Source organism: Chiroxiphia lanceolata, chromosome 6, assembly GCF_009829145.1.
Source record: "Chiroxiphia lanceolata isolate bChiLan1 chromosome 6, bChiLan1.pri, whole genome shotgun sequence".
In the NCBI taxonomy this organism is placed as follows: Eukaryota; Metazoa; Chordata; class Aves; order Passeriformes; family Pipridae; genus Chiroxiphia; species Chiroxiphia lanceolata.
Genome location: NC_045642.1, coordinates 41,802,986 through 41,816,299, shown reverse-complemented (window position 1 = coordinate 41,816,299; position 13,314 = coordinate 41,802,986). Strand labels below are relative to the sequence as shown.

General features: G+C 40.2%; 1 protein-coding gene across 13 annotated transcripts in view; it reads right to left on the bottom strand.

Annotated features, from left to right (window-relative positions):
• Positions 1-13,314, bottom strand: part of TTLL5 (tubulin tyrosine ligase like 5) — a 138,933-nt gene that overhangs the window by 40,354 nt on the left and 85,265 nt on the right. Inside the window, exon 31 of one of the 13 annotated variants that reach the window (XM_032690072.1) lies at positions 12,495-12,987. The exons of the other annotated variants lie outside the window; for them this stretch is intronic. Coding sequence (XP_032545963.1) covers positions 12,957-12,987 — 31 coding nt within the window. The 3' untranslated portion in view covers positions 12,495-12,956. Of the gene's footprint in view, positions 1-12,494; positions 12,988-13,314 lie in introns of those variants that run through there. 13 annotated transcript variants of the gene reach the window in all.

Here is a 13,314-nt window from a genome sequence, read left to right as displayed (position 1 = left end):
GATACTTTATGGAAGTGCTCACTATTTTGACCAAGGTAGCACAAATTACTAGCAATGCTTTTCTCAAGCTAAAACTGTCAGAAGTCTTTCAGGTCTGTAGTGTTCCTTCTAAGAATCTTCCACAGATCCCCTACTTGCAGAAAACTACTCCTCAGAAAAGAACAAGTATGCTGTATTTTGATGATAGCTAAAATCTAGCCTAAAAATTAACTTCAGAGCTGAATGGCAGGTTCAAGTTTGATTTAGATGTTATAGATTTTTAATATGGAAAGACAAAATATTTTAGAAATTCTATAGTCAGCACTGCTACAAAAAAGGAAAATAAATGGTACCATCTCCTTCCCAAACTTCCTATGCATCTGTCTGCCTCTATTGCTTCTGGAAATGGGTGTGACCTACCAGATTTCGATTATAAAGAACTGTAAGAAAAGAGTGCAAAGACTTCTATTTTTATAAAGCCCTACCTGGAAAAGCTAGTACTGCAGAGCAAGAATCTCCCCATTTTTTGACACTTATTAATCCCCCAAGGATTAATACCATAGAAGCATACTGCCTTGCCAGAAAAGACCATTCCAGATTACAACGATTTTGGCCTCCTTGCTGGTCTTTTGTTTTAAGCTATACAGATATAGTCCCCGTTGCACTCCTACTATTGGGATCTATCTACCTCTACACCTGAAAACAAAGCTCGCTTTCCAGCATTTCCAGTAATCCAATATTTCAACAAGAAAAATCACAGAATAGTTCATATTATCATAAAGAAATTCAATATCAGTGGAATAAACTCAGTTACAGCATCTTATTTCTGGCAGAGAAGAGTTAAGGGAATAAAGGGGAAGTTCCCAGCTATCTGCCTCCATGAGATATAGCAGAGTGATGTCTGTCCCTGCTTTAACAGAGACTTTATATGAAGCCTTAGTTTAGCCACATTTCTCTCTCTCTCAATCCCCATTGGAAAGATGATCTAGTCCCTCTAGACTCAGCAAGGAGTTCTGGGACACCACAGATGTGAATCTCTGCCCATTTTATGTGGGCATTACAGAACAAAAGACTAAAATTACTATGATTATTTGGGGAGCAGACAAAGCAAAGAGGTAAGAAAGCAGCAATGAGAAAGGCAAAGAAAACTGAAGTGAAATAAATTCATTATTCTAATAGGCCCAAGCAAGTGCAAGGTGCTTCACTGACACGTGGCACCAGGCACTACAACTCAAAGTGTAAAATATAACAAAACAACACTATTGGTAATGTCCACGTTCTTGGTTTAAATAAATTTATTTTATTTCCTTCTCTCCATTCTGGCAGTGTAAAGAAGAATATACTGCATGAAGGCTGGGGGCACAAGTGCTGCACAGGGCTGAAGGCAGCATACCTGGCAGCTGCTAAAACAGAACATCAAAGTCTCAGCTCCCTTTGAACACCCATCAGGCAAGGATCACTCCTCCCCTTCAGCTTCTTTAGGAGCTGGTACACTTAACCACTTCAGCATGTTTGGCAGTTCTGCAGGCACTTCCGAGGCAGGTGGTGCTGTGGAAAATCATGGGAGAGTCCCAAATCACTCAGTTCTCTCCTCTTTCCCCAGCAGGCAGCAACACACGTGCTGACCAAGCAGACCAGCTGACAGAACACAATTAAACACAGAGAACACGAAGTTTGTGTGACCTCAGTAAACTGAGTCAATAAAATCTTTCTTCAGGAAACTGATAAATCTGATGACAGACAAAGTCTGTCATTAGAGGAAGATGAGTAAAAGGATGTTCCCATAATTATATTTTATAGTATCAAGAGATGAGATAGCACACTCTAAAAGACAGTTCCCATACTTGTCTAGTATTTGTTAAAAGATCCCTCTCTGTCAGACCTTGTCTGCAGAAGATGTTCAAGTTGCACAAAAGTTATTTGGATCACCCGGTGCCTGAAGTCTTTTACATGACATTTCTATCTGCCTACAACTGCAGGCTAGGAGGTAGAGATTATAAGCACTAGTTTTATTTGCAGCACCTAGAAAAAGCTTTTACATTCTCTCCATCTGAACAGGCACTCATATCTGTCATATTTCCTCCTCCAGTATGGACAGAAGAGTCTATGATGCAGTTGTGCCAGCCTGGATGGTCATCCCAACTGCATACGATATCCATCTTTTCTCATTGAGGTTTGAGAAGAATATGAATGCAGGGATGGTGCTGTTTCCTTAGGGATTCAACTTTGCTGGATTCATTAATGACTGATTTTGGGTAAGCCTTTCAATTGCTAGGTCTTTTGGACTGTATATGGGTGTTGAATATTTCTACTGACTCCAGAAACCAAAAGCCAAGAGTAGGTATCTTCAGAGGAAGTGCAATAGCTTTCACAGGAATTTGTGGTTAAACATGAAAAAAGGTTACGCAATCCTATATTCCAGTCCAACCCAATCCCTTTTTCTGGAGCCAAAGTGGAATTGTTTCCTATGAGTACAGAGAAAATTGTATAAATAGTCAGAAACTCCCAGACTCAGGAACACAGATGGGAACCATGGAATCACTACCTCAGGAATTTCATCAAGTGATTGCATGTAATTCTGAGCCTGGGCACATCAAAGATGCAGATGCTAAACCCTTAAAAGGACAGAGTAAAATGTTCCAGCCACTTGTGGAATAATGTACTTTCAAGACTCCCCTCCTAGCATAGATAAGGCACATCAAGAGAGGACAATAACAGTGTCCACCAAGAAATCCACCTTATACACTGTTTCTTTATACGTGATGCCTTTCATGTTTTAGCAAATATTCTAAATAGAGTAGACTTTTCTCAAAGGCCACAACCGGTACATTTCACAGAAAAATTGATCTGTAGTACAGAAAATAGAATCCAAACATGGCCTCCAGAAGGCTCAAGTAACATTTGCTAAGAGGTTAACCTTCATGTTGTGTACTGTATTTAAGGCTCTTGAGACTAGCTGGAGTATAAGACAGTAAGCAAGCTCTCACATAAAAGTAATAGTGTTAGAAAAAACCTGAAACTAAATGACAAGAGTAGTTGTTACCTAGTTTTGCTACCTGACAATACACACCATAAACACCAGAGTGAGATTTTGACAAACAATACCCAGACAACTATGCATTTTGTAGCAACAATCAGAACAATTCACAGTTGAAGTTACATGATATCAAGAGTTTAGATAATTTCAGAGGGAGACATGCAAACAGCAAAATATCCAGCACCACATTTCTTTTCCCTTTCATAGAAATGCTTCTCAGCAACACAATGTTTGCTGCACTCATATTCAGGTTCTGCAATGCTTCAGAAATCCTAATATGTTAACTTTTTTTTTCCTATTTAGAAAATATCAATAAAGAAAACCATTGCACTACATGAATCACATTCTGCCTTTTGCACCTCAAAACAACCTAGAAATTGGTGCATAAATTTTGTTCTTTTTACACAGATAGTAGAGGATACTTTCATGTTTAAATCATTTGGGTTACTATCAGCAGCAGGAAAGTGGAATTTCAGAAACAAATAAAAACATGACTCTGACCTTTGAAAAAAACAAAATCAGTTATGCAAACAATGTCCTGAACAGAAAAACAAAATATTTAAATGGGTAAAAATGTATTGGATCCAAGTTTCTTGAAATATACCAGAATAATCCAATTATTAAAACTGGGTTTTCAAAATTATTTTACTAGTACCTATTATTTTATTTAATACTTTAAAATGTATTATATGTGTATATTTATACAAATAAAAATTAAAAAATAAAATATTTGTGAACTTGGATAACAGATAAAGTTATTATTTCTGTGGATTTTTAATGAAACTAATTCTACATTAAAACACAGTTCCTTCTTGAGGCTTTTCAACTTTGAAGAAAGATAAGCAACTTGTCAATATTCAAAACCAAACTCTATGAAAGGTAGCTTTTCCAAAAAATCTTAATAGAAATCCTTTTCTGGAACTGTTCATAAGGGATAACTCTAAGCTTCCTTGATTTTTTAGTAAGGAATTTTGAAAACAGAAGGTTAGTGGGATCACTGTCAGTAGAAACCAAAATCTCATTCTCTTGGAAAATATTCTGGATATATCATATGAAGTTTTTTATTGGAAAGAGATGTGTTTATCAAGGCACCACATTTTAAGAGCAGTGGAGTCCACGAAGAATCACTTCTGGGGCTGAGAATTTCAAGAGCCTGTGCTTAGATGTTCCACAAACATGGTTTTCTTTGTTGATTTCTTCACAGAAGATGAGACTGTGTTCTCTTTGCCATGTTGACTGCCTGAATTGGAAAGCCTTTCATTGTTGTTCAAATTATCATCCACCAGGAGATATTTACAGAGAAGTCAAAATCTTAAGCATCATGAGACTGTCAAAGAATCTTACACCCAAGAGTCTAGTGGAGCCACGATGAGAAATTTATTGAACAGAACACTTTCTAACAAGTTATTTCAAACTTTTTCTAACACCACAAGTTGGGATTTTTTAGGAAACAGTCATGGGAGGTAGAAGTCACTACACTAAGGAGTATGTTGTCTTTAATGAGTAACAAAAAATTCTATTGCAAATGCAGAATATGACTGTGAAAAGTTTTTCTGATCTAAGTACCAGTAGCAAGAAACAAAATTCCTAAACTTACTCATTTTCAAGTCTCAGCATCTCCAACTTTTCAAAATGCTAAGACGTGTCAGCTTATATTCATTTTACTCATCAGCATCTTGATTCCAGTATCAAAAAAGAAATAGATGGTCCAAGACTTGAGGTTTCCTCCTCCTTTTCACATGCTCTACCAAATATGAAAGTTTTCTGAGCTGAATTTTGAAGAAATCTCATATTTTCAACACTGAAGACATTCATGGCCCAGCTTGGCTACATTCTTCACAGAGAAGATTCTAATTTTTTTTTCCAACAATAAGCAAATAAAGAATTCTTTACGCATACAAAAGGTTTGGACCACATAAGTCACAGCCCTTTTGCTCCAAAGGATGACTCTTGCCCAGGCTAAGCACCCCTGACAGACAGTTGCATGTACAGCACTGCCAGATCTTCTTTGACTAACTTCTCAGTTAAATCCCACAAGCCAGATCGCAGAAAGATAGAAAGGGTAGTGAAAGACACTTACTGAACCAGATGCAGTCCGAAATTCAAGCAAAGAAGTCAAGCAACATAGAATCATATAATGTCCTGAGTTGGAAGGGACCCAGAAGGATCATCGAGACCAACTCCTGGCCCTGCACAGGATGGCCCCAAGAGTCACACCATGTGCCTGAGAGTGTTGTCCAAACGCTTCTTGAACTCTGGCAGGCTTGATGCTGTGACCACTTCCCTGGGGAGCCTGTTCCAGTGCCCAACCACCCAGCAGCTGGAACACAAAAAATGTCTTTGATAATGTTCTCTTACTTTGAAACTCCTTCTACTAAAGGTTGTTGTCTCAGTGCCAGTTTTAAGTAGATTTGGATTAGCCAGGCTGGTTTGGTAGCCCCCCACCTGGTTTGCTGTGAACAGTACTTGGATAAGAAATGTTAATAAAAATGCAGTGTGTGCAATAGGAGCACTATCTATTTTTTTTTGCTCCTTCTCCCCTCCCTTTTTTTTTTTAAAGAAGATATCTTTCACCTACTGTTACAGAATGAAATCCTAGAAATAACTTTCCTGCTAAGGATTCTTGGTATTCCATCCTGACATTGCATAGCCTAGCTTTAACAGTGCACTCCAAAATCTTTGTAATTGGCGCTGGTTCTGGATGATCCAATAACCAGCTTTTCTAAGTGACCAAAATGCTTTTTTGCTCATTACCAACCGAAGTTCTCTTATTCAGAGCATTTTGGTCAAATTACTCAATGGTTGATAGTATCCAGTGTTGAGTAAAGACTCAGAAAGTACTACTAACCACAAACAGTACTCATTATTATAAGTCACGCTATTCCCTAAACAAAAAGTTGGTGTTCCACAGTGGAGTTCTAGTTGACCCATCTTCAGATTACACAATATACACACACCTATGAGATAGTAAAAAGGATCACCAAGCAGAGCTGTCATCAAATACATAGGGAAACTGAAATAATCCTGACTTTTTCACATTTTCCCCTCCCCTTTTTTCAAAAGGGGTTTTTGTTAAACAGTGGATCTCTGCACGGTACACAAACAGCTGCTTCTTGATACCTGCAGCCCAGAGAAACCCTGGAGAATAACAGACTGACGTGGAGCCAAAAGAATGCAATTCAGAAACTCTGGTGTCAGCTACAAAACTTCACCAGCCTGAAAACTGGGGAAAATAAGGTAAAAGCAGGATCTTCACAGGAAAGGCCCACTAATACTTTCAGGGATAGGAAAGGGGTTTCTTTGTGATTTTGCAGGGAATTCCCATTTATATCACAGTATAAAACACCAGAAAGAATGCCATGCTCATCCTGAGCAAGTCAAGCTAAAGCATGACCTCGGCCTGGATGGAAAATACAAATGTGCATTGGTGGTGGAAACTCCATTGTACAATGGAAGGTAGCTCCAAAACAAATCCTAGCAGGAAGGAAACCCCTTTGGCCCTTTTTGCTGCCTCCTGCTGTGGCATTTGTACTTGGTCACTGAAACCCTTAACTCAGCTGAGCTTGATTCCAGGTCCTTTGGCTACTGACTTCAGAGGGTTGTCCAGGAACTGTCCCACATGAGGGCTGCCTTCTGGACAGGCTTTCTACATGAATCTCAGATCACACGCTACTTACAGCATCTGACAGGCTTACTGAGATAGCAACATAATCCTGATCTAATTTCTCTTTCTTGGCTGCACAACACCGATGTCTTCAACATAGCTGTTTAAGAACTTTGCTCTCACCAGTAATCAAACTTCCCTTTAACACTAGCCTATAGACACCTCCATTTTCTTGAGGTGAAAAGGTACAGGGCAGACCTGCAAACCTTCAAAATATTCACAATAAGTTCAACTTCAGTACAGTGCTGGAGAACATGAGGCAAATGAAGGAAGAGTTGCTAACCCCATCTTGCCTTTCATAAGCCTGGCTTACAAAGGGAACTTCCATTTTTACAAAGCAGCATTCTGTATGTCTGGTAGGGAGGATATGGAACATGCAGCTCTGAGATTTCGAACTGTGACCCACAGGAATAGCACAGTTCAAAGATGGGTCCATTCAATCCCTCTGTTCTTAGGCCAGATGGACCTGCCCTAAGATCAGTGCCAGAAAGGACACTCTTCTGGGAACCTTCCCAATGCCCTTCTCAGTTGCACAATGTGAACTAATTCCAACAGCTATGGCATGGTAGCACAGCTTTCATTTACACCTCACTACCTGTAAGGTCAGTCAATGGATAAAGCTTGAGATCCTTGTGTGGGGAAGAGTCACAGATGGATAACAATATTATTAGAAAAAGATTTTAAAAAGGGGAAAAACCAGACATTCGTGGGATTCCCTGCTCTGTGCAGAAGGAAGGGCTGGGCTGGAAAAAACAGGGCCCCAGGTTCCTGCCAAGCTGTCTGAGGCCCGTCCTTTCCAAATAGCTCAAAGAAACAGCCAAAGTTCCCTTGTAACCCTTTCAAAACTCCTCTAGAGAGGGAGGCTGCTGAAGCCAGAGCCACTCCCACAGAGCACCAGCCTACAGGGTCCCCTCATTCCTAGAAGGCCATGAGCAGCAGAGTAGATCTCTCCCACAAGAGCTACAGGTACATTAACCCTCTGAATACTGCTCCGGAAAACAACTATTTTAATGGTGAGTTGGAGGTTTAAATAAATGCAGAGGAAAAGCAGATGTGCTGGTCACTTTGCAACATGAAATACCTAGAACCTACACAGCATATTTCAGAGACATTCAAAAACAGGGATAACAGGAGGAGATTATGAGTCAAGTAGTGCAAGACACTAAAAAATTTCAACTTGTTCTATATTGAATTAGGAATTTAATAGAACAGAAGACTGCAAGTAACTCATCACAGCCAACAAAATCCACCCGTGGCAGCTGGAAGCAGGAAAAGGAGAGTTCGCTACTGAAGAAATGGAAAAAAAGAAAAAAACAAACTGCAAAAATGAACTGCCTATACCTGTTGCTCAGTTTGACATTTACTGCAATAATCAAAGAGAAACAAGTGCATATTAATAAAAATTTCAGTGTTTAGCATGGGCAGAAGCCAACAAGATATTGGTATATGTAAGCTGAGTTAGAAAATAAAGATACACTAGTGTTACTTACATGAAATTCATGTTTTACTCCTACTTGATGTACTATTTTCATTTCTTGTCATCTCTATAAAGATAGCCAGACAATTACTAAAGAGCCGGGAAAGATTTCATTTAGAATTTGAAAAGAATGGGACTGTTTAGTTTAGGAGAGACAAAGAAGAAGGGAGATGATAGAAAGATAGAGGATAAATAGTGCAGAAAATAAATCAAGCATTTCTGTTTGCCTTCATGTAATCTTATTATAGGTACAGAGACTTTCAGCAAATTTTGGAAAAAAATTAAAAATGGAAACTTTAACACAATATGAAATTCACCTGTGGAACTCACTGCTACAGCTTAACAGGACTATATTTTTTGCAGAAAGTAAAAATACATGATTAACAACAATATCCACACTAGACTACATAGAACAAAGTATTGTGAGAACTACCAGCCAGGTGCTAGCCGTTGGAGGGCAAAATCAAGTTTTCCTCCAGACAGGGAATTTCCCTGCTGCCCATCAGAACGTTCTCTCTATTTCTTCTGAAGATGCTGGTGATAGTTGCTCTGAAGCACGGGATATGAGAATTAGAAAGACTAGTAGCCTAGTTCAGGATGACCAGAATAAGGTCAATTTGTGGAGGCAGCTGTAATGAGAAAACCCAAAACCATTATGCAGTACTGGCTTGGAGGAAGGTACAAGACCCCCATCACGCCCATCCACCTGTCAATATGGGCTGTTTGCTTGGAACAGTAGGAAAGATCCTCATCTCTTCTCTGAAAGGAAGTCATGTAGTCAAAAAGAAACCTGCCCCCCCCTCAAATTTTTATTTGCAAAAATCGTAATTGTCCAAGGCCAGCAGATACAGGTAATGCAGACACTGTGGCCTCTGTGCTCAGCCACAGCCCATCCAAGGGAGACACCAGGCTACAGCTCCAGCAAAGCCTCCCAGAAGCAGCTGAGCAGAGTCCACACTCACACAACTCCACTGGTGCCCTGTTCTGCCCTGCTGTGAGGCCCCAGTTCTCGCCTCCGGCTCACAGCCCCAGCACTGGCTCCTATAGTCTCCCTCCAGGCAGCACAAACCCCCTTTGCCTCTGGAAAGGGTCCTGTGATTAATCTCACTTATTACCTCGGAAAAGTAACAGTGCAGCGGCTGCCAGCCAAGTCCGACTCAACGTGTCTGGGGAGCTGAGGCTGCAGGGCCAGGCCTCAGACTGTCTGGGCAAGTCACGAGCTTTCTGCCTTTCCTCTCCTGGAGGCTCCAGACAGTCAGAGCCAAGGCCTAGCTGTGGGAAGCTGGGATCCTGCAGGACTGTGCCAATCCATGGTGCTGAGGCTCAGGGCGATTTCCAAGCAGGATGGAGAGCAATTGGCCCTGACATCACAAGTTTCCTTAGTGTGACCAAAATATATATAGAAAAAAAAATACAAAGCAAGTCATGTATTTCTAAAGTTTAAGTCAGCCAATTCACTTCCACAGTTAACAAGTTGTCACTGGTGACCCTGGAATATGTGTGTGGAAATAAAATAAAAAAAAAAGATAAGAGGTTGTTGCGGAAGGAGAAGGCTGTTACAGGCACAAATACTTGTAGAGGAAGAACATGCACAAACTAGAAACAGGATGAGTTGCAAGAATATACAGGCAGTAGTTCTATTTTTTGCCTGCCCTCCTCAAACCTCCTCTGAGCAGAAGGTAATAACAGAAAACTCCAAATTCAGAGCTCTCAGAAGTGCTGCCTCTCAAGGACTGCAGGCAGTATCACCATGACAGAGCTGCAAAGGCGATGCAGACAGAGGTCACAGAAAAATCACTGTACCCACCCTCAATTACTCCTCTGCTGCAAATAAAGAAATCAAATTACTTTAGGCATTAAGGTAAGCGAAAAGGGAAGAGAACAAGCACTATGGGGAGACAGGAACAGACATGTGGCTATGCTAGTAGAGGGCTGGACTCAGTGCTGTTGGGCTGTTGCTGCTCTGGCACTTCTGTACTGCTTAGCCAGGGAGGTGTTACCTTCAACGCAGTTTGCTCAAACTGAACTGAGGGCTTACTGTGTATCCCTCAGTGCTTGCTGCTTTCCCCTTTCATTTCCTCCAGAGGCATTACTGCAGCACAGCCTCCAAGTTACCTTACACCTAGATGCTGTGCAAACAAATAGGCTCTGAACACTTGGCAAATGCAGCACAGGACAGCAGTCAGGCAGCCTCGACTTTGCAAGAAACTGCACGGAGTTCAAAACAAATGATTTGGAAGAGAATAAAAGTCATTATCAACCCAGAACTACAAGGGAACACATATGTAACACAATTAGCCTGTGATTGCTGTCTGGGGTCTTTCTGGCAAAACTCAAAGATTCAATGAAACTAGAGAAGCCAAATACACCACTGCAGAAAAAACTCTCAAAAGACATGTGGGATTCTTCCTCACAAATCCAAAGGATATATACTTAGTATGATCAGAACAGAACATCTGAAACCTAGAACGTGTCGTACATGTACCCATAGCAGTAAATGAAGTAATTCTTGGAGGAGAAATCCACTGTCTTTTTCAAAAAACAAGTGGCATAGCAGCTGCAAATTCCAGCGCCAGAAGCTTCAAGTAACCTCTGACCGCTGTCCCCACTACTAGAGGTTATGAGCACTTTACCAACAGGTACTTGAAAGTTAGTTTATGTTCTGAATCAACAAGCTTCACTCTGTTAAACAGCTGATTTTTTACCTTTATTATGCATTCAAGATAATGCTTTATCAAGAGCAGTTCTAGTACGGTCTTGGCTTCAGTGACTGGTAGTTTCACTGGATAATGAGGAATTACTTCCATATTTGTGGTCCTTAGATTACATTATTAAAATTGTGATAAAAATAATATATAGCAACCTTAAATAATTCTACTACCAAATATGTAATCACGTTTAGTGCCTTTACAGCACAATGTGAGGGGGTGACAACCCTACCCAAATAACTGAGTGAGAACTCAATCGAGACAGGGCACAGCACTAGGATTAGAGTGGGAGAAAACAGATTTGACATAAATTCAATGATGTACAGAGGGTAACAAAGGCAGGTCTGCAGTAAATGTGGCAGATGCTGACAGCCATGTTACAGTAGTCAAAAGTAAGCCCACATACAACTTGGAACATCTCACCTGTTGTGGAGCTCTGCAGGCTTCTTTGTTTGAGGTGCAGCAAAAGGGTAAGCCATCATTTGAGCGGGAATAGCACCGCTTATAGAAAGTGACAAAAAAAAATCTCAAAATGCACAGCAGTGTAGATTTATAAAATAACATTTAAACATATTCAGAACTGTCCTCTGTCTCCATATTACAAACCCAAGATCTCCTTTGCCTTTTGGCAAGCGGACTACTAATTTGGCACCTCACCTCATACAACCAAAAGAATTCAACAAAAGAAGGAGTCCTTCTGAGAAACATTTAGATAAGTCAGTATTCGGAGAGTGGGTATTAAAGGGGAGAAAGATTTGTCAACAAAAATAGTCCAAATCCTATAGATTGCAAACATCAAACCAAAATTTTCAAACAAACCTCAGCAGCACTAAAATGGCTTAGATTTACCAGAGAGCCATACAAAATCTGTAAGGACTGCATTTCAGAGGCAGATATTTGAACTGGAGCCAAGTGCAAGCCAGATAAGAGACCCATTTACAAAACATTTTCATCCTTGCCGAATTCTGCAAGTGATAGACCAGAACCTTAATGGAACAAAACAGAAAGCTTTTCTTCAGCTATCCAGCACTGAGCACAGGCTGACACCCATCACATGACCCTCTGTGAACTGCTTGCTCCAATGTAACTAATCAAGTAGCAAAAAAGGCATTTACAATACAAGACAGCAATCTCCATATATCATGACCTTGATATTCTTTTTGGAATTCTCTCTAAAATAAAAGTTCACAGACCAAGTAATCCAGCACTGCCTCAAGAATCCCTTTTTTTTTTTTTCATTTCCAGAGTTACAAAACACTTTTAACTCCCAGTATTCTGGCCATTCAATAAAAGCATCCATAAAGATAAAATAATTCAATAAAGAGTCTTAAGACATCTTTCTGTCACTTTCTCTGAGGACAAAAAACAGAGCAACTGAAGTACTGAAAGACTAAATGATTCATAAAAGGTTTGAAGATGGAATCTTTTATCTGTTGTGATGGGAAAATTCTGAAGCATTTTCAGATTGCTGTAGAAAATAAAACAGAAATTTTAACTACATGCACACAATGCTAGATGAGGTACAGCCCTGAAAGTCATTCAGAGCAGAGTTCTGGGCATTAAATGGTGGGGTTTGCAGCTATATCTCTGAGCCCATGAAAAGGTGCAAGCAGAGTCAAAAAAAAGAACGGAAGCTCTAGGACATCCTGCATGCTGCTGCTCTCCCAAGCTGTGTAAGAAGAAAACGCAGTTTACACCTATTGGATAAGTTCTTTATTTGGATTAGGTAATAGCTTGCCTGGCTGGGCTCCAAGAGCAGAATCACTACCACCTCTCTCAATAACTTTAAATCCCAGAGGCAAACATTGTCCTGGAACAGAAACAGGCCAGGAATTCATTTCTCACATTCCTCTTCTTTAGGCAGGGTGAAAAGCAGTGACTGATGGAATAAGAACAATTTTACTTGAGCTTTCCAAATCCCATTACAATTCTCCTACTGAAGGACCCTTGTGGGAAAGGATGACCACTACGGTCACATGCCTTCTGCACTGTGTGTCTCCCTCTCTCACCTCCCTCCATTTTCCAGCAGTATTCAGATGCCAATGACAAGAACCAGTGTTTTCATGTGTACGGTGCTTTCCAGTCCTAAACTCATGTGCTGGAGAAGCTCTGCTTCATTATTCTGTTTTAAAAGACAAAAATGAAAGCTTAGGCAAAGGAATAAATAATATTTACTGGAGTGGCAAAGGAAGAACTCAAATCTCCAACAGTTCCAGGCTTGTATTCAGCCTAGTTACCACAGCAAGCTTGACTTGCTCCTAGTCTACAAGATCTAGACTCCTGTGAGTCAATCTTGATACTCTTTCAATCCCAGGAAGAATGGTTTTACTGCAGAATCACAGTCCTCTGCCCTGATTCCCATGAGCATATTAGCTATAAATATAAATTCCAACATCCAAAATTCATATGGAGCATAAAGAAGCCATCTGGAAAAGAAAATCTAATAAAC